Below are 26,048 nucleotides of genomic sequence, written 5' to 3' on the forward strand. Positions count from 1 at the left end.
TACGTCCTCCTGAAAGTCACAAAGAGAAAGTGGGCTGAGCCTCGCTGGACAGGCCCTTACCGCATAACAGAGCGGACCTCCCACGCTGTCAGGCTCGAAGGAAAAGGTGACACCTGGTTTCATTACACACAGTGCGCTGCTGCCACCGAACCAGGAAGAACCTTGAGAGAGGTGCAGAAGGACCTGTCAGAAGGAGCTGCAACAGCATCACCAACCACTTGAGGGAGCCAAAACTCAACCTACAAGCCGGCTGGTTACAAAAGGGGGTGTTCTTCATACTTAACTAAACATTTTTTATTTTTAACATCTTTTATGACTTTGCTTTTATATTGGCTTGAGTTTTTAAGATTTACATTTTACATTGCAATAGTTTTAACCGCTGAAAGCTCATTTAAAGTTGTGTCACTGATACTTTTTGTTGCTCTTTAACTCCTAGAACACGCCCTTGGCGAGGTGGGGGGAACTGGACCACCTTTCTGTGCCCCATCATCCTCTATTAGACGACATCCAAGCTAAGTAAACATGTCTTGGCCCTTTCCCCCTGAAATGACAGGCAGGCAAAGATGTTGCGTCTTTGTTTGCTTCCTGGCCCTGGGTCTCATTCCCATTGGGATAATCCTGATCTGTGAAGGGCCCCCGACACTTCTGACACCTTCAAGTTCAAAAGCTTCGCCCCTTTCTGAAAGTTCCAATCTGACAAATGTAGCCCCTAGGGTCTTGCCCACCACTTCCTCTCCAGTTCTGCCCGCGCCCGATCCATTTAGAAAGAAACGACACACGGTTACCTCCTGTACCCCAAGCACGACTAGAATGATTACTCTCTGTGTCCCCAACAATAAAAGTTGGGTAGTCGAAATAGATTTCGCTAGCTTCCCAGTCACTCCCGTCACCAAAGACCAAGGGGGGGATCTTTTTAACCTTGCAGTACATCTCTCCTCCTCAGTGTGGTATATAACCCTGGGAGGTTGGCATCAGTGGAAGTGGTCCAGTTTAGTGTCAGAAACGGACCTGGATTGGTCAAAGTACTCTAGGGGTCAGGCTTTGCACTGGAGAAACCAAAATATGCTCAGAATAGCAAAAAAACCGGATCTTTCAGGCTTAATTTTTACCCTAAAGGATCTGGCCTTGACCTCCTGTCAACAATTTATAATTGCCCCTTGGACTGATCGCACCGCCCTGTATTGGCAAATGGAAATATGCCCTAGCGTTGCTGCAGTTCCAAGCTCTGTAGTTAAAGATGATAATCCCACCTTTAATGGCCCTCCGGTGACATATACAAACGGGGGGAGAAACGGCCGAATACGCATTGTAGACACAAATAAAATGTCTAAAGATGACCTCTTCCAAATTCTAACCGGTATTTCTGGAGCAACAAACAACTGGTTACTACTAGCCGAACAAGCTGCTGACACGACGGCTTCCGACTGCATAGTATGTATGGGAGCCCGCCCCACTTTACGAGTTGTACCGGCGCCAGTCAATAGTGCATGCCTCCTGCATCTTATGAACAATACAAAACGAGGTCATTGCTCATATCTGGAAAATCACTTTCCTAAAACTCAACGCTCAGTCTCTAATAAACCACCTTTCTTTTCTTCAGATGTAGCTGTGAACAATTTCACTTGTATTAACCTGACTGGCAATGCAGTAAAACTAGGTAGCTTGAACTCTTCTTGGTGCACTGAGATGACGGTTATGAAACCAAACTTCCGACCTACGGCTAGGGCTGATTTGTGGTGGTGGTGTGGCAATAACAAGTTATATGATGGTTTCCCTCGGGATGCGTCAGGTCTTTGCGCTCTCATAACTCTTATTTTACCTGTTTTAGTCACTCCAGTGGATCTCTCCATAGAAGTACACGAAGTTGGCCTCCCATCCTCCTCTGAACGCCGCTCTAAACGTTCTCTAATCCCAGGTTCAGCTCATAATCCAACCTATATTGATGCTGTAGGTATACCCCGTGGGGTCCCCGATGAATATAAACTGCGAGACCAGGTTAAAGCAGGATGGGCCTCGATACTTTGGATGGTTGAAATAAATGCGAATGTAGACAGAATTAACTACATTCACTTTAATGTGCAACTGTTGGCTAATTACACTCGAGATGGTTTTGAAGCTGTGCATGCACAGTTATCTGCCACTTCCCTAATGGCTTTCCAAAACAGGGTCGCGACGGATTTTCTCCTCGCAGAAAAAGGCGGAGTCTGCAGCCTTTTTGGTCAGGAGTGCTGTACCTATATCCCCAATAACACAGCTCCTGATGGTTCCCTCACTAAAGCTATTACTGGTCTCACAGCTCTTACTGTTAAAATGAAGGAACACTCGGGCGTTGATACTGCCATGTGGGACTCTTGGCTTAACATGTTTGGCAAATATAAGGCCCTTGTAGCTTCCATACTAGTTTCGATCTCAGTTTTTGTGGCTATCCTAGTCACCTGCGGTTGCTGTTGTATTCCATGCATTCGATCCCTCATCCAGAGACTGATTGTTACAGCTCTCACTCCTGAGGATAAGGATCTCGCCCGGCAGATGCCTTTATTGGCTAGTCAACTTCCCACCTCCTCGCCAACGGATGATGAAAACTCTGATCGTGAGGGTGACGAACATTATCGTCTTTCTCTTGTTTAAATGCTTCTAGAATGGTTGTTTCTCTGTGGTGTTTTGTATTAGGTTTGTTATTAATTGTTTCCCTCACCCACTTCCTCTTGAAGGATATATCTGGTTGAACTGTGTCTGGTCGGGTTGTGAGGGTTAAGCGATGTTCTCAGGGTCTCCGGACTTAAGCCTGAGCGAATGTGTACTCCCGCCACTGGATATGAATTGTTTTATTCCACACCCCTTCCTCACATTTTACCATATTCACTTTTGAATGTCCTTAGCAGTTACCGTTCTGAGTTTATTTTACGGTTGATTTATTCTTTCACATGTTCACGTTTATATCTCTCATTATTATCGTATACTCTGTACTCTCCACATTTTTATCATTACTTTTGTTTATTGGTTGCTAGGTTACAGGAACAGTTAATTTTGTGTCACTACCCTGGTTGCACTAACTCGTTGTATCCGTGTGTGCAGGACAGCTGTTACTGCTTTCATCGGGAACCGAGACTGCTTGCAGCCGACCCCTGGGCAGGGTGGTGCCTGGACTCTTTTCTCCTCATCTGCAATGACAGATAAAGACAAATGATAAGACCCGAGGAGTTTTTCGAGCCAGGCTTCGACACGTCTCTGTGTTCCTTTGAATGTTACTTATTTTTGTTTGTTGACCCATTTAAGATGGGTCAAAAGGGGGATTTGAAGAAAATATAATCTGAATCAAACATTATTCAGCTTTAAATATTGTTCAGCTTTAAAGTTACTGTGCAACTGTGTAATAAAAATGTGTGCTCACGACTTTGGCCTTGAGAGCGATAAGAAGCGATCGCCTCATCCTGCAGGCGAAAGATATCTGCAAGCGAAGAGACTAGAACACTCAAGGCCGCTTTCCTTTTATGGAGTTGTTTTTCTGCTAATGCAGCACTTTCCTCACAACCCCCTCCTGTAAGTTTTAGAGAATATATACCCATCCTCACAGCAAATATTAGGAATCTCTTGATGTGAGCTGTTTTTGAGAGGTTGTCTCTGTCTCAATAAAAGTTCACTGATTCCCCCATCTGCTGCAGGTGTCCGGTTGTCTTCATTCTCCGCCAGCCTGGTTAAGTCAATTCCTCCTTAACATCTAAAAGAACCTATTTAATGAAGGAAGACGGGTTCACTTTGTGTTTAATATTATTCTATTGCTGTTGTTGTTTTTTTTATATCCTTCAGCAACTGCAATTTTTTTTTACGTGCGCTCAGAATAGTGGCACAAAAATAACGCCATAGACTTACTGATTGTGTACAGCATATACCAGGTCTCTCAGCTGTCATAACACATACTGATTTGGAATATTGTGATTAAATTCTAACCCTTCTTTGCCTATAAAACATATAAAAATCAATTTGTTTTTTCTTTATATCCTAAGTAAGTCTTAGACACGTTTCCCATTTTTGTTAATCTTCTGTTTTTTTGGATAAAGAAGCATCACACCACACCAATGCCATGTGACTGATGGACCCAAGAGCAGACTACAGCAATCTCCCGGAACAAAAACTATTCAACATTACAAAGACAGAAATCCAACAATGAGTTTCAGGAATGAATGGCTGGACAGCAGCAGAACCTGAGATGATTCACATTTATAGGCTTAAGAAGCTAGCAGTACTTTATGAATATCTAGCAACACTAATAAAGGTGATGCTAACAGCAGATACGCATTCAGAATGGCTAACACAGGACAGAACATGAAGGATCCCCACAAAGGCCCCCCTTTGTTTTACAAGAAAATGTTCATTTGGACTTTTCGTCCACATGTATCACCGAATCGCCAAAAACTGAGATTTTTTAAAATTCCTGTCATGTTGGAGATTTCGCGTTTATGTGTGGACGAGGAATATGGAGTTCATCATGCAACGTCAAAGGTATGTGCCTTTTTTTACGTCACGCTGTGCGCCACATTATTGTTTACATGAGATGAATTTCAACAATGGCGGCTAGAGACAAAATACTGTTGCTGTTAATCTTGCTATCTGCAATTTTTACACCCTTACATATACACACGCAGTTACTGTCCCTCCATTTACAAAGGCAGAGGCATGTAGTTGTTTTTTTACCTGTGTAATAATATTCAACATTGCTAACAATACATTTACCAAAAAATGCCTCTCTGTGCAAAATGGGTTCAAAACATAAACAACTGTGGGATCCTGTTTGTCTGTGATTTAGACAGGGGGAACAAATTGAGGCAGCATCAGCCTGATATTATTTGTATCCCACTGTAACTTTACTGTACAAAGAGCTAATATCTCCAAAATGTCAGGAGTAGTTAGTCATTATGCGAAGTGTTTGTGAACTAAAAATGAAGAATGTGGGATACTTTTTGTCCATGATTTGGAGAGCCCAGTGCATGCTCCCGATGCAGGGGAAACATAGTCTGTCGGGGAGACCTACCTTGGCACTTGTGCAGAGGAAGCAAAAGGCAAGATATGCTTCATCATATTTTCTAGTCTTTGGCTTGGACTGAATTTGGTTTAGATGCATATTTGGCGATGCTTCATCTTCTGCTTTGTTTGTGTGGGAGCCCCGTCAAAAAACCTGTCAATTATGCTAGCAGTGTCCAAGCATTCTTTTTTTTTTTTATTGCTCCCCACTTTGGGAACCTCTGCCTTAAGACTAGCCATGCCTTTCTGATGTTGGAAATAACACCAGAGCCTGAAAACACCAACTCTTGACTGACAGAACAGTAGAACAACCCAGCAGACCAACCTGAGCACCCCTTGGATTGACTAAAAGAAAACCTAAGCCTCAGTGCTCCACTCATCAATACTGTAGTATTTGGCACTGTACACTGCTAATAGTGTGGGAATAATATTCATTAGGAACTATTACACAAGTGTGTAATATACCAAAGTGGTGCATTGTCCCCAGTGCTGCTCTGCATAGACCCCAACCCCTCAGCCAGCTCATCACAAAGAGCAGATATGGATATAGATTTAAGAGTGGAATGACCACCAGCCACTTCCTGTACATGGATGTACACAAACACGCACACACACACACACACACACACCGGCTTTAATGTCACACGGATTAACAAGGTCCGCGCCAGTTGTTAACAAATCAGGACAGAACCAGGACTGATGAGAAGTGGGCTATCAGAGCAAGAAGGATAAATGGGTAAAGGATGAGAACAAGGCACTATTGGCATGTTACGACACATGTAACTACAGCGGAAGAGGCTACATGAAGATGTGGGACCTATGGAATCTTTGATTCCCAACATCCAGACTGATGGTGAAACAACTAGTAGCCTGTGTTCCAACATTGAATCAGAATCATGATACTTTATTAGTCCCTAAGGAAATTATGTGGGTTACAGTTGCTCCAGTATAAAACCAGAGTAGACTATTTAACAATGCAATATGTTACAGATTTAAGAAATTTTAGAAATAGCACAATATATACAAATCACTCAATATTAAATATCAAGGATAGACAGGTGATTATAAATATATGAAGAAGAGAAGAAACATCTGCTATCACAACTGGAGATTGATTGGAGATTGTACAACACAAATGCTGCTACAGCAAGGGAAAGCCAGGGGAAGTCTGCAAGGGGATATGATGTGTGTGTATATGTTGTTTTGGAGTAGCAACGCTGCTCAACATTATTGCAGTGTGGTAACACCACATTATGCCTGCCACTAACATGTCTCTGTTATACATCCCTCTGCTCACTGTGGTGACCCTCAGAAAAGATACACACAGATGGTCACACCAGACAACTTGGCAGCTTTAGGCTGAGAAGGAAAACATAAAAATGGGAAAATATGAACATTTCATTACTGCCATTTGGCAGAGCGATGATCAAGATTAAAATAAATGTTCCTGTGTCTGGTTTGTTTTATGGATCATGTTTAGCGCAGGGTTGTTTTATTATTGGATAAACAACACAAACACTGTAACATTAGCATCTGCTAAGGCTAAGCCTATTAAACAATGCATAGTTCATTCTTAATGTGTAATATTTTAATAGCGATGTATGAAATTCACATTATATTAAAACAAATAATCAAAATGCTGTGCAAGGACACTTAAAGCCGAGCCCTGCATATTTTTGGTCCTTAATTATACTGGTATTTTGATGAAATGGAGTAGAACTTGTCTACAAAATGTGGATCATTACAGGCAGTGTTTTCTTTATGTAGCTTACCTTTTTTGCCTTTTACTTCTATGCTTCTCTTTACTTCTGGGATGGCACAGTGATGTAGTGGTTAGCACTGTTACCTCACAGCAAGAGAGTCCCGAGTTTGAATCCATATGCTGACAGGGGCCTTTCAGAGTCGAGTTTGCATGTTCTCTCTGTGCTTGGGTTGGTTCTCACTGTGTACGTCTTTCATAATCCAAACACAAGCATTTTAGGTTAACTCGTGAGTCCAGAATTACCATGGATGTGCATGTTTAAATGTATTATTAATACCTCTGCATTAGCTCAGCTATAGACAGGGGATACATCTTATACCTTGTGTAATTAATGTAATGCTTGCACAATTAAATGGGATGCAGGAAAAAAATGTACATTCACACACAAGCATGGGCTGGGATTTATCAGTAAATATTATGTTGTGCTATGTCTTAGTGAAAAATATTCCTCTCCTGAGTAGTGCTTGTGAATGCAGCATTAACCCCAGCTCTTCCTCAACTCCTCCAATTAAAAAGTGATTATAAGGAGCACCTGTAGCCCATTGTTCACTCTCTCCTGGCTTTTTGGGTTTTGTGTTGGTTGCGGAAAGCAGTGATAGTTAACTGTTAGAGCGTATTTAGTAACTGTCTGTCTCCTGAAATGTCTTCCATGCATTTGGGACTGTACTGGGAAACACAGTAAACCTTCTGACAATGACATGTATTGCTGTGCCATCCTGGAGGAGTGACTACCCGTGCAATCTTTGTAGGGTCCAGGTATCTCATCATGCTACCAGTAGTGATAAAAGTAGTAAAAAGAACAGTCAGAAAAGATTAGGAGGGAAAAATGTCAGTAGTCTCCATCTTTAAACACATTCCTGTTTTGGGGGTGTTTTATTGTTGCCCCTTAATTTCATTAACACTAAAGCAGCTGAAACTGATTAACGTCCCCCTCCTACCTTCCAGATCCTGATTGGCCAGATCAATATTTCTAAAGGTTAACTGACCTGACGATATACTCTGTTTTAAAGGGGTTCCTTTAAATTTCTTTTTTTGAAAAGTGTATTTTGATGTTAACAATCTAGTCCTTAAAATCCTGTCAGCTGTCATAGAGAATGATTTGTGCTCGTTTCCCATCCATGACAAGATAATGATCCACAGTATATTTGAACAAAACACAGGAGAGACACTTCCCATCCAAACTAGCTGAGCTGCAATGATTCTGTAAAAAAAAAAAAAAACCTTAAAGAACGGTTTCAAACTAAGCTTGTAGGATAAATTTGTGGAGAACTCGAGGCTATCTATAGTGCCAAAAATGCTTTATCAGTCAAAGAGAAGGGTGAAATCTAACATAAACAGAACATTTTATGCCTTCATTTCTAAAGATGAAAAAATGTGCAAAAAGGGTCTGAAAACTTTCTGTATGGACTGCGAGTCTCTGAGGTTAAGGTTATCACTATGTTTGAAGCATTCCTCAAACCCATTGAAATTGCACTTTTTAGCCTTGATTATAATCGGTTGCTGACACAGAGAGCTGCAGACATGACAGCCTGGTAATAGTCATTTCTGTTATACTTCGCTGAAGTCTGCTTGAATCCGCTGCCTGGGCCCATGCATAGTTGGTGCATTGTGATGTAAATTCTCCACAAGGTCACAAAAACCAGACAGGAACCCTCACACTCACCTTGTGATGACGAAATCACTTGGACCCAAGCGGACACAAACCATAATCAAGGCTTTGCACAGCCAAGCAAATGCCATTTTCATGCTGTCGGGAGAAAATATTGTATTTGAAATGCATGCATACATGACAGATGTTATAAATGGAACATTTAGGCTTATGTAAGTGGGGAGACAAAATGCACTTGACCATGAGCTTTCATCTTTTGCCGATGTATTAAGTTGACTTTAAAGATTACACACAGTCTGTCCCTGTTTCATAATAACTATAGTGTATAGCAGCTGAGATTCAGTGACAAGGTTGAACATAATGAAATTCACCCTCTGGATTTATTAGGGCTGACATGAGTTTCTTCTCTGGGTGGACACAGTTTGGTGACCTCCAGTTATAAATCTACTTTTAAACACTATAAACTTCCAAAAGTACAACACACACATTTCCAAAAGGCTTCCTTTCTGTCATTCCCAGACACACTCAAATAATTGGACACACAGACTGACATGAGACATGTTCAGTGCACTGATCATCCCTCTAGCCTTGATGAACAGTTGCCACACATTTATGGTTGAGGGTAGTTGTAACCCCTGCGCGAACGAATTTACTATGCATCGATTAGAAGAATTCGTAGTAATGAGTTCATTCCTCAGCATTCTTCTAATGGAGTCTATTGATTTTGAAAAAGAAATGAAAGCAACCTGTAAGTCACGGTGGCATCTTTTGTCTCTTATGTTTATTGATCTAAAGTGGCTTGGAGTTGTGCAGCTATTTAAATTACACATTTGTTGGTAACAATAGAGAACCGAATGGAGGAAAATAAAGTGGCGCTCCATCATCATCATCTCTGGGGAAAAGGCTAGGAATAAAGTCGCTGATAGATATAGACTGACAGACCTCTTGACATCTTACTCTTTATCCATTCTACTAGTTAGGAATCTCAGGCATTTAATGAGGCGAACATGCACAGTGTGTCTCTATGTTTGTTGAAAGTGCTTATTAAAACAGATGTGGCAATGTTCAAGTTATTCTGGTTCTCATACTCTCATGCTCTTCTGTGTCTTTATATGAACTAGAGATCACCCTCATCTTTTTTTTTTAACACAAAACTGTTGAGCACCTGGTAAATCAGTGTTTGTGTATTGATCGGACAATAAGTGGATTTAACAAATTGTGTTAGTCCTGTGACAGACGGCTGACCTGTCCAGGGTGTACCCCATCTCTCGCCCTATGGAGCTGGGATAGGCTCCAGCCCCCCTGAATTGGATAAGCAAAAGAAAATGGTTGGCTGGGTGGCAGTGAAATATGCAGTTATCCAGAAGTGCAAGAGATTTTATTGGTGCTATCTGTTTTTTCTGTGCGTATGTGTGTGTTTCACAGTGATGGAGCAGTGACCTTGTAAGGCCTGGTTCACAAACTGGCCATGCTAACCTAACTGAGTCATGACATAGGACTCCTAATATAAGCCCAGATAAAAATAAAATAGATTGTATTTTATTTACATGTCACCAAATCACAATAGTCACCCCAAGGAGCTTTATATTGACAGAAAACTCCAACAAATGACCCCTTCACCCCCTCTCCAAGCACATGGCGACAGTGAAAAAGAAAAACTCCTTTTAACAGGAACAAATCTCCAGCAGAAACAGGTTTGGGGTGGGGGGGGGGGGGGGGTTGGTGGTGGTAGCCATCTGCCTCGAGCGGTTAGGGATGAGGGATGGAAGACAGGATAAAAGATACACTGTAGAAGAGAAATACATAAACTATTTCTGATCCATCTGCTTTGGTAGATACTAATTATAATTTGAAGCTTTTGAAATGGATAATATTTGGACAGCATTTGGTCAATTTCAATTAAATTTTATTCACAGTACATAGCGCCAAATCACAACAACAATAACAACAACAGTTGCCTCAAGGTGCTTTACATTGTGATTAGTCATGAAAGTGGCCACTTTCATGAGTAAATCATATAAGGCTTACATGATTTACTCATGAAAGTGGCCACTTTCTCATTACTTTCATACATTGTTTTAGTAAGTATCCAAAACATACAAGTTTCATTATATAATTTTTCAAGGGATCTTATATCTGTTTTCACTCTTATATGCTTTTCATACAGCAAGACAGATAAAAACTTTATAAGATTTATATATATCTTTTCCATATGGGATACTAACAAATTAGAACCTCTGCAACAAAAAGGACAATGACAATATCAAGCAGTTCTTTTTAATTAATATAGCATTCCTGTCATGAAAATTAAAAGTATACACAAAAGGTATAAACAAAAAAAAAGCATGGCAACTGCATATCATCACTGGTATATCTAAAAATTCCCTGAGTGGCTCAGTTCAATGATTAGCCTTTAGGTAAATCCCTCTGATTTTAGAGAGCCTTATCAGATGAAGAGAGCTCTTATCTGTTTGATTCTATTGATTGCTCTGTGCTCGAACAGAGGTGTATGTGAAATGGCACTCAAGAGCAGGAAGGAGATGCTTGTATCTACAGTACCCATACCAATGTGTCATCTATGAAGTACTGATGGTTATCGGTTCTTTATCTCATCCTTTCATTTGTTCTCTTTCCCCTCTTTGCACTGCTTACAGGTAAAGACATGATAGACTGAAAAATATATTAAAATTAAATAATATAAATAAGCAAAGAAGAGTACAACTGTCAGCATTATAAGTTTAGGCATTTGAGACTGCTGTGTGAAATGACAAGACTTGCACCTTATCTTGCCATGCTTAATAAAGAAAACGTCCATCTCACTGTGAATTACAAATGACACATTCATTCTGCAAGTCTTAATGTTATGAGCACATAACAGAGTATATGCCTGAACCAATTATGTGTGATGAGAAAAGCATGTCTATGTTATGTCTTGTTACATTACTAATTTAATTCTTCACACAGATCATGTATACTGCAACCTGTGCGTCTTGTTGTGCCGGTGGTGTTGGTATCCACGATTTACTGTCATGTCAGGCTGTGGTATGTAACTAAACTAATCACATTTTCCACTTTACAGACATAAGTTTGGAGATGTTCACTGGTAAATGACACAGGTGACATGCTTTTGTGTGAAAAAAAATATTATTCAACATGCATAAAAAGCCAAATATAATAGAAATGTTGGGGACTGTAATTACACATTGTATGTTCCACATTCTCTTACAGAACAGGGTTTATTTTTTTATTTACAGTCATGTGAACAAAGCTTTCAGCTAAGTACATCCCATATTTCAGTAATTTGTAGAGCCACCTTTAGCAGAAATAACTGCCCATACAACATGCTAAATGAGGCCTGTAGAGTCCAAGATGTAGATCTTGGGTTGTTTGCAGTTTCTCTGAGCTTTGCACAATCTGACAGAATTTGCTGGGATGTTTTGTGGCATTTTTTTAACACACACCTGAATGCTCTAGACCAACAAACTGCCAAAACATCTGCTTTTATAGAGGTACTCAGACTTGCTATTGATCAGTTAATAAAGTACATTTGATTAGCAACATCTTACCCCTTTAATTCCTATGAAAATAATGAGTAGGGTTGTAACAGCAGTCTGACGAAGAAGGAGCGGCTAGCAGGTCCAGCGGTCATCAGCGGCGAAGCCAATCAGTTAAATTGAACAACAGACCTTTATTCATTGTTAGCAATAAGACCACACAAGCCAGGTCTCCACGGCTCTACTCTGTCCGTACATTAGGAGGCTCCACCCAACTACTACAATAGTAGGGCAACACCCCCTATCAGTGCTATACCACAATAATAAGGGTTGTTACATTGTACACTGGGTATGGTTGTAACACTTTTTGCTTCAACACCTGTAAACTAATTAATTTTTGTGCCAGAATTTTCCAACTTTTACACAAAATATCCACATTTGTTTCCTATAAATTGTATCTATTCAAAGCCCTGTAAGAACACCACATTCCTTTTATGTTAGAGTTAAATACAACAACCTGTGGGGTCACCTACCCCACTACTGGGGTGAGTTATAACACACGCTTTTGTAGCAATTAGACAAAAGAAGAGTCCATATCAGACTTTAAAAAGGTGGAATATTGGAATAAAAAACCTGTGTCTGTCTCTGTCTCTCAGTGACTGACCATAACTCAAACACACTCTGGTGTGTGTAGGTGTGTAATTTATTTTAATAGAACAAACTTTCATAACACTACAGATACTGTCACGATTCTGGTCTCTGACATGGGTCTGTTATGTTTCTTGTGAAGCTTTCCATTCTGTTTCCTGTTTTATTTTGACGGTCTCTGTCCTATGTCAGTCTAGTCAGCTTTGCTTCCTTTGTCTCGTTATGTCAGATTAGTGTCACATGCTCCCCATGTGTTTCCACTTCCCCTAATCACCCCTGTGTGTATTTAGTCTGTGTGTTTCTGTTCAATCTTTGTCAGGTCGTCTGTTATTCACGTCATGTTCTCCATGTCATGTTTCTAGGTTTCATGTCTAGGTTTTTCATGTTGTTTGTTTAGTTCTCCCAGTTTAGGTTAATGTTAGTTTTACTTCAGTTTGTCTTGCCCTTTGTTTGTACCTCTTACCAGCATCATTAAATGGCTCGCTTTTTGTTAATTCAAGTTTTGTTCCACGTTCCTTTTGGCTACGTTCACACTGCAGGCGAAAGCGCATCAAATCCAACTTTTTTGACCCTATGCGACCCATATCCAATCATGGTATGACAGTGTGAACAGCACAAATCCGATATGGGTCACTTTCGTATGTGGTACTGAATCCGATACACATCTGATGTTTTAGAAAGCGACTGCTGTTTGAATGGTCATGTCTCATTAAATCGTACGGTTACGGCCGAGCCGTCAGACGCAGCTATGTCCGACTGGCGTATAAAACCAGCGAAGCGCGGGCAATAGGCCAGGGGAACACAGCCTGCAGCATTGCTGGCCACTAGGCCCAACTCAAAGGATGACAGCTGAGCCTAGGCTCCGAGTCCTCCCCTGCCCAGGGACAGTTGGGCAACACCGGAGGAGAGGATGGAAGCTTCTTCAACATCCACCACCTGGCAGTCAACCTCCACCAGCCCAGGCCTCACAGAGGCGGAGCCATGGGAGGGATGCTGTGGGAGGGGACCCAGCCCATGGTGTCACAGTAGTGGCAGCCATGTTCCCAATAGTAGACTGCTCTCTCATTTTGGAGGCAGGAGAAGGGAGAGGGGCAGGCCATGTAATGTTTTCAGAAACCAAGTACGGTCTGCCTAGTTTGTGCTGGCAACAAAGCAGTGCATGCAAGCGTCAGGTACTTTAGCTAGCACAGCCCAACGTGTGGGCAGCCATACTTCTGCTACCAAGCAAGGGGGCGGGGCCACACGCTAACCAGGAATTACTAACAGGTAGCCGGCACTAACCGCAACCTGAATTCCCCTTTCACTGTTTATTAGCTCCTGCGTCACAGTGCTGACAGGCAAAAGCATATGCTTGGAACTCATTTCCCCAATGTAGCCGAGCTACGAGTGGAGCCCTGCTGGCTGTGTTAACCCGCGAGCTGTGAGCGACACGCCAGACAGACTAACCGGCTGGAATGCTACTTGCAGGCCGGCTAATCTTTCGATTAGCTGGCACGAACCGTAGCATAATTCCCCACTGTTTATTCCCCACAGTGTTAAGCAGGCCAACAGCGAACGCTTGGAACGCTGAAGCTGTATCCCCTCTGTGTTAACACACATAGCAGCCGAACTGCAGAATGCCCAGGTGACAGTGTACACTGAAAAAAATAATCAGTGGGATAAACGTAAAAAAATTATTGTAATCGGTTGCACGAAATTAAGTTATGTTTGGTTAACCTTAGTTTTTTATGTTATACCTGCACACATTTTTCTGGTAACATGAACATGACTTTTTTATGTTGTTGTTATGTTTTTCATTCCGGTCAAATATTTATAGAAACCACTTGTTTATCAGACATGAACTTTTTGTGTTAATTGTACTGGACTACTATATGTTATATTGACAAGATTATTTTATGGTAAGCTTATTTTATAACAAATTTCTAATATATAATCTAATATGTAATTGAGTGTTCAATAAATAAAACTAAATTAAGGCTGATCTTACTGTATGTACTGTACACTTTCTCTCAATCAAAGAAATAAGCAAAACATTTTTGAACAATGACCTGTATTTTTGAAAATACTACACAGTTGTAACAACGGACTTTCAATTCAGGCTTCCAAAATATACATGAGTCATATTTGTACAATGCATCTCTTGAAAAACATTCCACAACATTCCTCAAAGTTATCTTCTGTAAGTTGAATTCAACATTGTGGGGCCTTATGACATCGCGCTTATGTAAAAAATAGTTTTTTTTAAATGTAAGAGCCATAAGGTAATATGGCAACAGGGGTGTAATTATTAAAATGACACAAAGAAGAGACTTAAAATAACATTATAACCCACAGGCACACAACCAAGAGACCTAAACTGATTAGTATTGGCTTGCTTCTATCACTAAACATCACAATCACTAGACGATGCAATCTGTTTGTAGTGGTGCACCTTGGGAAAAAAATTGCAAACTGGTGAAATTGGTGCAAGGCACCATTTCCATTGAGAAAAATGGAAATTCAAAGTTTTAATTTTTTTTTAAAAGAGCCATGGCTTGAAAAGTGAAAACTGCAGTAATAAAGGCCCCAAGTTGAAAAGTGCCAGAAAAATAAGTTTCACTATGTACTGCAACTTTACCAGTGCTGGCTTAAAAGAAAGGATGGTACATATTCAAAGAGGTAAACATGTTGTTCCCACATAATAACTGGAAAACTGTTCAATCGTACAGTCTGGTCCTGAAAACCTGGGCCTTCTTTGAAAGGCTGTTCCTTTTGAGCTCCATAACCAGTTTCTATAATACCTCAAAGGTATACTTTTCCAGTGGGTAGGTGAGGTTCAAAGTGTACATTAGTCCAAACAGCATTGCAGCTGCTAGGGTATAGTTATCCAAATCCTGCCAGACTCTCTGGCCTTCAAGGACTATCCGGATGTCCTCAGGGCTGCCATTGGCATCTCTTGACTTTATGATGTAAATTCCCATGGTTGTTTCCTTATTAGATCGTTGGATAATGGCTTCATCTGTGGCCTAGAAAATGCAGAATTCCAAAATTTAATTAAACAGAACACTGGTCAAAGAACATTATACCAAATCTTATTTTAATCTGTGTCACTATTCCAAAAAATGTTAACATTAACACATTAGGTGAACAAAAATGGATTCATTACAGCATGTGATTTGAGTCCTCAGAATGCTTAAAAAGGTAATGCATGAAGTGAAATCTCCATGCAAAGAAGCAGAATACTGTCAGAGCATAGAGAGGTGTTCAACTATGAACTCCACACATAGTTCTAATGCAGGTAAAGGAAAAAAACAAACAAAAAACGCACCCATGGTAAATTGTGAAAATCCCAGGTGATTTTCAACATACTCCTGGCATAGAGTGACAAGCAGCATTTTGTTAAAATTATTATTTTCCCTAAAGTGTATACACAAATTAATTTTTTTCTTACCTGGGCCGTGGGCTCCAGAATGTTCTGAAGTCTTCTTCCTATTTGTCCTCCTCGCCTTTTGAAGACCTTTATTAGTTTGTCAGATAGCACATCTATCTGCGAGAGTAATCTGGACTGCAGTGGCATGGTGGTAATGCGCTTAAACTCTGCATTTATCTAAAAAGAGAAGTTGTCACATAAAAATGCTGTCAAAATCTCAAATCTCACAAGGTTACATCCACACAAAGTTGTTATTTTTTGTCATATTACTATTTATTAGCTATGGGTCCCATGTTGCTGAGCAGTTCCATAGTTGCCCTTACTTCCATACCACCCAAAGCCTGTTTGCAACCACAGCAGTTGCCTCCTTCTGGCCATTTTGCAGTTCTGCCAAATGACCCATAAACTACATCTATTATTGTCATATACACATCAAGGTCTTTCATTAATACTTAGTTAAATTAGTTAATTTGACTTTTCCAGAAAATTTACCTTACAGAATGTGAGATAACATATGCAAATCTTCACTAGTAAATAAAATAATGTTATTAAAACCTTAACTGTAACACCTCTACATAACAGCGCTAGAGAATTGTTCTGAAGCAACACCAATCTGCCCTTCAGCAGGGATAAGCATCATATATCGATACAGAAAAAATAAATTTAACATATTTCTATCGTCATTATTTTTATCTCTTTAAGCCCTCCTCTCAGTCTCTCTATAAATCAGTTAAAACAATTTGTTGGGTTTTTGTGTGTCTTTAACATGTTATCAGTACATTACATTCACTGCCCCAGAACATGAAATAAAGCCCCACGTCATGCACTTCCTCTCCTAATGAGTACTGCATAGGTGTCATGCCCTAAATAAACCGACTTTAGTGAAGACCCCCCCCAACACAGCCCACCCCATGGCAAACTAGCTTATTTAACTGTTTAACTAAAACATTTTAGGTACAACCAGTTAACTAAATGGACACGAGTTTGTTAGTCTGTATTCACTGAGAAAAAACAAGCGAATGTGACTGGACACACACTGAAAAAAAGCTAATGCACATAATATTGTCCCGCAGCTTAAGCTAGCATTATCGTTAGTTAACTTAAGGAATGACTTGTTTTTTCCATTATGTTGCTCAACAGCAATTCATGAGAAAAACTTCCCCATCTAAAGGATGTTCTCTTCGTTTCCTCTCAAACATGTAGTTTTCATTTTACCTCGACAAAGTAAAGCTCAGCACCAAACGTAAACGAAGCGAAGACAAAAAATGGCGGACCGCCATAGTGAATTTTCCCTCGCAGAACACACCCTGGGGTGGAGTTTCAACAGAAAACATAACTATTTTCTGTTATTTTGATATGACTGGTTTTAAAAGACTGAACATCCTTCTAAAACAAGTGAAAGGCATGAGACTTAATTATGTTTAGACCAAAAATATAAATGATTCATGTTGGATATATTTACTGTGTTTTTACTAATTTAACAACCTCATCATTGCATTAGTCGCTTTATGCTATAGCATTGCGCTTACATTAGCTTGAAGTTCAAGGTCGTCATTTTATTTAATTTCTTTTTCTGGGCTTACAAACAGGACACACAACATTTAGATAACCGTTACACTGAATCTTGGGTCTGTGTTGAGTCTTCCAGCTGCTGACTACAGAAGCTAGATTGACCTTTCAGCATGTTTATAGCGGCTGTGGCTATGTGCTGGTAATGTTACCGTGTGTGAGCAGTCACATTGGCAGCAGACATGTTTCAACAAACTAGTCATATCCCGGCCCTACATTAGCTTGTTTAATGGTTAAGACACTGCAGGTACCACCACTTACTACAGACACCGATGCAAGTTTGTAATAGTCTGGTAATTTAGACTGAAAGAATATACAAACAATATTAACTCACATTATATATGTTAATTACTAATTTGCTTATCGCATAATTTCGGTTACCATTAGCTAACTGGAGCCTAACATTAGCCTTTCATGGTTTTCGATAAACAGCCCACATACCTGTAAAATAACAACACCCCAGTAAAAGTCCACATATATAAAGGGTCTACACTCTTTCTCACTGGTGTGTTAGCTTTAAAATCTTATTTACCTTCAAGTGTAAAACTCCAGATGGTAGTAGATTTTCCAAAGCGAGAGACAAAAATGGCGGACAGTGCAGCCGATTTTTCCTTTCCAGGGGGCGGAGCTTGAGGATAAAACACGACTAACTTGTTTCTTTTCAACATGATTTGTTCTAAAAGAATGAATATTCTTAAAGAATATGTGAAAATTAAAAGACAAAAATATGTTTAGATGTGAAATTTAAATTAGTCATGCTGGATATATGAAGTAATTCTATGCAAATTCAACAACCACCCTATTGCATTTTTTTCAGTGTATGCTTGAATGCTGAAGCCGTGTCCCTGCTGTGTTTCCTCACTGTAGCCGAGCTATTCGCTAGCCAGCAGCCACACAGCGTGGTCCGACGGGCGCATAAGCCTTTTTTTTTCAAGGCGATAAGCCGGGGAAGGGAGATCAACCAAGGGGAAGCAAAGGGCCAGCTAGGGGGAACCAAGCTCAGGGATACAATGGCATACCAGGAGAATATCGGGGAACACCAGGGAATACCGGGGCTACCAGGGGAGTACAGGGACTACCAGGGGAATACCAGGGGAGAGGCAGCACCCACGGAGGATGCCGAAGCATGCTCCTGACGGACGCACATACAAACAGCACTCTCAAGGCACTCTCACACACACACACACACAACACAAGTGGAGATCACCGGTGTCATGTCTGCAGCTGTTTTATATGTGAGCTGTGGGGCATAGCCGGGCGTGCCGGAGTGTCTTAAAGAAATATCCACATGCCACGACCAAGGGGGGTCGTACCCCATACATATGGAATATGTAACGGAGTGGAGAGATAGTCCTTGATATGCTAGAGAACCATCTTTTACGTCACTGACAGAAGACAGACGCCAATTATCAGCACCGGAGAAGCGCCCGAGAAGACATCGTGAACGCTTCCTGGCCATCCAGTGTAGATGTTAGTGAAACTGTTGGGAAGACAACGTTAAAGCCGGTCGGAGCAGGCACGCTCCGTTTTGCGTAACTATTTTTAAATTTCGGTAGCACTGCAACCACGTAAGCTAGCACAATAATTTTTTTTGCATATGAAACCGGAGGAGTTTTACTTACATCTTATGCCATCAGCTTGTCCTAGGTCACAGTTTCCTTCCACATATAGCTTTGCAAAAACTGCATAAAAAGCACTTGCAGCAACAAAAACATAATATTCCAGAAACACGCTTTGCCGATCCGATCAGTGAAATCATTTTGCGGAAATTAGTTTTTTACCATCAGGGCCTTATGAGCCTATAGTGGTGTTTTTAAAAGTTATGTTTGATTTTATGACTTTCTGTGTCGTTTCTGGGATGCTTAGGACTCATATTGCACTGCTGGAAATAGTTTATTTTGATGCATATGCTGGTTTTTCTGCAAATTTGCATTATAATATTTATTTGCGTTTTTCCTGCAGTATATAAAAATTAGTGTATTTCAAAAATAAAACTATGAAGACACTCAAAATAAATTTCCTGTGGTGGGAAACTATTATGTGCAACTTTTTTGTATTTACAGTTTTTAAGGATAAGCCTCTTAAATTTCTCTAACTAGAAATATGTGTTAAAAAAACAAAAACGTTTTTCAATTTTTTTGTAGTTTATTGCACTTTTTTTTGCAATGTATGTAATTACTATGCACTTAATGCATAAATATTATTAGAGTTTGGGCTATAATGGTTGTATTGATGTATATCAACTTGAAATGCTCCCAAAAATGGCACTACAGCATGTAAAAATATAATATAAGCTCTGGCGGACTTGGTTCTATGGTAATCTGCAATAAAGATCTTTTCATACATTGTACCATAGGCAAAGTTGCCTCTATTTTTATAATTCTTTTAATCAATATTTTGTACATTTGTACATTTCAAGGACTCTATTTTTGGAGTGTATTTTTTATATATCTCTATTGTATTATACATACACATTAAAAGTGAATCTCTGTCCAAAAAATACACTCAGTTTACTTCTTACTCACTATGATCATCATTCATTATTCTTCCCCAGTAATTAAGGTTAGGATATGTTGTTTTTTTAAAGTTCCAATCCATTCTTCGTTTGCAGCATTTAAATAACCTTTATCAGATTTGATGGTTTTGTTACAGACTTTTAAAAAGGTGTTTTGCTTTTCTTTCACAAATGTGGGGATTAAATTGTGTTAAAATGTACAAAACAGTGATGTCATGTTTTGTGACGAGGACCCAGGCAGAGAGAGACTTGATGAATTTAAGAATCTAATGATTTAATAAAGAAATTTGCAGAATTGCACAGAGATGGTAAAATTATGATGACTAATAACGGAGACGAAGACAGCAGACGATGAGGACAGGGAGGAACAGGGGTTTAAATGCACCAAGGAGACAGTCACAGGGAACTCGGGACAACTGGAGACATTTAAGGATGCAGGGACTAACAGAGACAGGGAAGAAGTCTCATCGTGATGAGTAAAGTTTGTCTTGCCTGACTGGGCAGCTCTCTGGGTGCTCAGCACCCCCAAAGCTCTGATCCTAGAATCGCCCCTGTCTGAGACCTCATCAGATGCTTTAAAAACAATATCAGCAGACACACCTCTAGCAGTCTTTCCTTTCCACTGCCTAGGCATGCTGTAAAAGTATTAAAATTAATAAATAAAACATTTATACTTTGGGGAAGGGGATGGTTGTAGCACTTTAAAAAACATATGAGTCATATATGTCAGTCATAGTTTAACTAACTGTATTAACATAGAGACTTAAAATTAACAGGGGGGAAATGTATCAGAGTTTACCTAAGAAACTTTAATTTTTTATACTGTAAGTCATATGATTTTATCTCCAATTGCTTAAGAATTAAACAAAGTTTTGTGCTGATCAAAAAAAAAATTTTTTTTTCTCAATAAAATCTACACGCAGTTGTTTCCAGCCATGGCAAGCACCATGTGAAATCGGGAATGGAAGTGGGCAAACACTGAAATGACCATATGGCTTTTATCTCATTCCTGATTGGCAAGATTGATGGTGTTACAACCATACCTGGTCTCCCCTACAAAGCCACCACACACAGGACCCAGTGTAATGCTGTGAAAACTTTCTTCGCCACATGACTCTACATACTTGATTAGCCACACTAACTGCTGAAATCAGTATGGTTTATTTGTTTCTAAAAAACTGACTTCATAAGTATTAGTCAAAGGTGTATGCTCAGTCAGTCTCTGTGATTTGAACTGATTTTACTTACCTCAAATGTAATAATGATATATTTTTTTAAATAATAAATTTGAATGAAGGATAATCACAAGGGCTAACATAAATAATGTAGCAATAGAAGATACTGACCAAGTGCTACGTTTTAGTTCCTCCAATCCAGATGAGGTTCACTCAAACACATTAGGGATTCAGTGTAGATCCGGCCTTGTCATGGAATGATATAGCCCTGGATTAGGGAGTTAAAATAACGAGCAGAAAAAGCAGATGGGGGTGGGAAGGAAACTTTTCTGTTCCATCCAAGAGATAGCTTTGAAGTAGAACTTAAAGAACACAATTGGAGCATAATGTTTCTAAATTGTTCATCAGACTAACTTTAGATTTTGAACGCAGCAGAGCAGATCAAAACAATTATTTCCTCAGTCACGCCACACTTGACATAACTACGCAGAAAGCCATAATAATTTCAGTCCTTATCCACCATAATTAATAACAGTTCCTCTAAAACACACGCTTAAGAGTACTCTGCCCCACAGGGGACGGGCATATGTAATTATTCCTCTTAATTAGTGGTCTCAAATTGTATCTGATTAAGTTGTAAGTTGGGTCTTTGACTAATTCAATTTGGACTGGAGTCTGCAGCATTTTGTGCGTATCAAGCCACTGACCGAACACAACAATTCCTGCTGGGCACCAAACGATGGAGTACTGAGACTGTAACGTCTTACCTAAGAGGAAGAACCAAATGAGGTGATCGGACTTGGGTCTGTAGTCATTCTGCCACAGCTGATCAGCTAAATTGTGTTTTACTTTCCAAGATACAGTATAAGGTATTAGCTTGTTTAGTGAGTGTCACCAGAGTGAACTTGATTCAAACCTTCAAAGGCCACCCACAGTCCCACATTATGTTGGGGTTTAATTATTTGATTATCATCTCACTCAAAAATCCTTTAATTTGTACTTAGATTAAGTAAACCTAGGGGTACTTAATCAAACCGAAAGCTTAATATTAATCAGGTTCAACTAAAAACAGAGATGTGATTAGACTTTCAAAAAGAATGCAGTCTGACTACAGTTAATTTTGTTACAACATAATATATTAAAAAGGTGGTTATATATACATATATATGTATATTGTATATTGTAGGTCTACATTACAAAAGAGAAAGCTCTATCACAATTAACAGCATCCTTTTAAGCTGGTTTGTGTATGTGGGACCTGTGTACCCTGCTCAGTGCTCCACCCTATAGCCAGGCCTGGTGAGGGAGCTTGATGAAAAGTGCTTGACAGGGTTTTAATAGTTTTGCAATTTTCATTAGTTTTTATTTTTATTTAGTTTTGACTTCAGATTTTCAATTTTATATCAGTTTTAATTAGTTTTTACCAATTGTTTGCTAGTTTAGTTTAGTTTTTATTTTTTTGAAAATCCTTAGTTTCAGTTTAGTTTTGATTACTTTCAGTTATAGTTTTAGTTTTGTTTGCAATAATTAAGTGTAACAAAATCCCAGTTTCATCATACCAGTCATTCTCTTCTGCTTATCCTTGGGTATGTTGCTATTCCAGCTACCATACCCTGCACCCTGGACAGATCGCCTGTCTGTCGCAGGGCTAACACGCAGAGACAGACAACTCACATTCCCACCTATGGGTTCTTTAAATAAATAAATAAAGGAAGATGAACAACCATTGATACCAGGCAACTATAAAATGTATATCTTGGCCCCAATGAGACTATTAACTCTTGCAGCACCGGGTGTTCATGATTTTGGTTCAAGTGAATTGATAAACTTTTTGAAGGCAATTGACTCACACAGTTATGTAGGTATCCCTGTCCTGTTGTCTCGGGATGCATCACGCTACCTTGCCTGGGGTTAGCGTCTGTTTCTGGGGATGAGGGTTGAGTGTGCTCCCTTACCTACTCAAGGTAAGCTTGGTTAGCCTTCTTGTGTGAGCTTTTCAAGTGCACTTTAAGGTTTGTGGGATTTTTTTCCCTTTAGAAATGTCCCTCATAATTTGTCTCTTTCCACTACAAGACACTTGCTTTATCCAAAACACAGTCATATTCAAAGTAATCCCAAATTGGACTCTGGCGCTTTCTCCCGACTTTTCCTGACATAATTCTGCGCGTGGACGGAGCAGCAACACAGACGACTCGACTAACGTACTGGCCACCTGCTGGCATAATTAGACAGCAAGAAAAAAATCTGGAAACTAAACTTCCTTTTCACCCTTGACTATTGTATGACACGCACACATCAATGAAAACTAAACACATTTTTGCTATAAATTCAGTTAATTTTAGTTAGTTTTGTGAACACTCATTACAGTTTTAGTTAGTTTTCCTTTTTTTGTTGTTTTTTATTTTTATTTCCGTTAACGAAAATGTTTTTTCACTTCTAGTTTTCGTTATTTCATTAGTTTTCGTTAACGATAATAACCTTGGTGCTTGATAGCTGGGCCTTAGGCCATATGGCCTGGCCCAAAGTAGCTACACAGGTCCGCCCACTTCAAGTGCATTGTGTGTTGAGGTGCGGTCAAGGGTGCAGACTCTGCCGTCCCTGGCTATTGAGGTTGGTGGGAGGAGGCCCCGGGCCAGACCCAGGAAACGCACATCTCTTGGCTGGCATACATCTCTGTATTTCTCTGGACAAGGTGGAGGAGGTGACTGGGGAAAGGGACATCTGGGCATCCTTGCTTATGTAGCTACCCCTGCAAACCGGACCCGTTTAAGTTAAATAAAAAGGATGCATGCATGTATGGGTAAATTGAGGTAGACCGATACTCATTAGAAAGCTATGCTTGCAACAGGTAAGCATGATATCCCATACTATCGGGCTTGATTTGCAATAAAACCACAGCTCATAAACACACACATGCAATTGACTGAGTTTAATCCTACATCCTGCTAGCCCCACACAGTTAGCCACAAGCTGAAATATACAACCCACATACACAAACCACAGAGGACAGATGATGAAACTACTGTGGGAGGGAATTACAGATTAGGTCAGCAATTTGCAGTTCAATGTGAGACCTACTGTTCAGTGTGAGACAGAAGTTAAATGATATCAGGCGGAAAGCTAACGAGAACACTGCAGAGACAATTTAGGTTGATGACAACAGTAGTTTCTAAAGCTAGTCCCTGACATCCATGCATGGAAGAAGTAAAAGGTAAGCACCACGAAACTTTTTTTTTTTTTTGGACTAAAGCGCTCCCTGAACAAATATATTGAATATGCTCCTGCTCGACAGATTTACACATCACAATCAACTCTCAATGAAATGTTTTATTTAGGAATACATCAATTATACTGTATGTGTATATTCTTTCTACAATAAATGGGTGTGTTGTGAACATGATACCTTTTTGTGAGTGAAACTCAGCTGCCAATACTTTATTCATCAAATACAGAAGCCAACAGTAGCTGTGATTGTAAGGTTCTATGTTTTTTTCTCTCCTGATAACAAGATAATCTATCCCTTCATCTCTCTTTTTGTTGGTCTCTTGGAATAACAAAGATTTGTTTTCACCTAATAAAGTGTAAATTATTTAGTTCTTCATTTGTTTTCTCTTTGTTTATCAGAGATCAGCAGTCAGCATGCCAGCAGCATGCAAACTATCAGGAAGCCAGGGAGAGCTCAGCTACTTTTAAACAATGAGCTTCCACTGAAATCATGATTTTTTTTATTTATTTAATGGAGAAGGTTGTGTAAAATAATGGCTGCATGCTGTGCATTTGTTTCTGTATCTTCACAATCGCTGATTAAGTGTAAGACTAGGTCATTACTGATGCATGGTTCATACATGAGCGTGATTCGCAATATTATTATAAGGATACATGCATGCTATTTTTCAGTGCTTGGTTTTCCAACTCATCCTAATAAATGAGGAATATTACAAACTAATATATTCATTGTGCTAACCTAGAAAACATCTGTTTTCTTATTGTTATTGATAAAAGTGTAATTTAATAAGTATTGTTTATTAACACTGTCAAGATTATTAACTAAAAGCTGAACAAACTGCTCTATAAATTGGTTGTGATGCACAAATATGCATAGCAGGTAGTAACAGCTACATCTTTATTAATATTATTATGATTCACATAAGAAAAAAGGGAAATCAAATGCTTTATAATTTTGTTGTTTTGTTTTTGTTTTGTGCATGTCACACTCACACTGGAATCAGCTGTTACAGGAAATTTAAGATTAAAATGTCAGATTAAGGAGTATGTGTACTGATTATCAGCCTGTACGTAAGTCAAGATCCAATACACACAGCCATTATAGTGTGTCTTTTTTTTATTATTAGCAATTACATTCAGATCTATCATTTAACGAGAATATTGGCTCGGTTCTCAGATTAACTTCCGTAGTAGCACACAAGGTGTTCAAATTGGTTTACTATAAATGTCTCTTAGAATTAAATTATTTAATTTTGTTTTCTTTCTTTATTGGATAAAGTAGAAAGAAGAAGAAAGCATGGAGGTCAGGTAAGAAAAAATTATCTTCATTGGATAAGTACGATGACCTAAAAAGGCATTAGATAACTTTTTTTTGATGAACTTTATATATATATATAACCTGGAAGCAATTAGTGGCTAGTGGTTAGTACTAGACTTATTTTTTATAGACACTGGTGGATCTGTTGAGTTAAACATTAAAAGAAAAAGAAATGCTTTATCAGAGGATGCAAAGAAGGAGAAGAGGGAGACTGAACAGACTAAGCAGGAGCTAACCTTGGACAAACATTAACACGATGGTGAAAGCACTGGAGTTTTTACAATACCTCAAAACAGACAGCCAAC

At 39.4% G+C, this 26,048-nt stretch overlaps 2 protein-coding genes across 2 annotated transcripts; one reads left to right on the top strand and one right to left on the bottom strand.

Annotated features, from left to right (window-relative positions):
- Positions 1 to 802: 802 nt before the first annotated feature.
- Positions 803 to 3,657, top strand: LOC146583465 (uncharacterized). The gene has a single exon (XM_085272055.1). It carries the CDS (start codon positions 811 to 813, stop codon positions 2,626 to 2,628), a length of 1,818 nt encoding a protein of 605 aa, XP_085128181.1. The 5' UTR covers positions 803 to 810; the 3' UTR covers positions 2,629 to 3,657.
- Positions 3,658 to 14,605: 10,948 nt separating this feature from the next.
- On the bottom strand, positions 14,606 to 18,137 carry LOC146583466 (uncharacterized). The gene is made up of 3 exons (XM_085280845.1): positions 18,043 to 18,137; positions 15,963 to 16,118; positions 14,606 to 15,537 (listed from the first exon to the last, which is right to left on the bottom strand). Exons 2-3 carry the CDS (start codon positions 16,086 to 16,088, stop codon positions 15,304 to 15,306), a joined length of 360 nt encoding a protein of 119 aa, XP_085136971.1. The 5' UTR covers positions 16,089 to 16,118; positions 18,043 to 18,137; the 3' UTR covers positions 14,606 to 15,303.
- Positions 18,138 to 26,048: the final 7,911 nt, after the last annotated feature.

This window comes from Mchenga conophoros, linkage group LG1 (genome assembly GCF_057382185.1).
Source record: "Mchenga conophoros isolate Kocher_MC1m ecotype Shallow Benthic linkage group LG1, M_conophoros_male_GT1.1, whole genome shotgun sequence".
In the NCBI taxonomy this organism is placed as follows: Eukaryota; Metazoa; Chordata; class Actinopteri; order Cichliformes; family Cichlidae; genus Mchenga; species Mchenga conophoros.

Excerpts from the sequence above, each read along its gene's own strand:
- LOC146583465 (XM_085272055.1), top strand. The coding sequence starts at position 811 with ATGATTACTCTCTGTGTCCCCAACAATAAAAGTTGGGTAGTCGAAATA.
- LOC146583466 (XM_085280845.1), bottom strand. The coding sequence starts at position 16,088 with ATGCCACTGCAGTCCAGATTACTCTCGCAGATAGATGTGCTATCTGAC. Across the intron at positions 15,538-15,962 it reads TTCTGGAGCCCACGGCCCAG|GCCACAGATGAAGCCATTAT; the intron begins GTAAGAAAAAAA and ends TGCATTTTCTAG.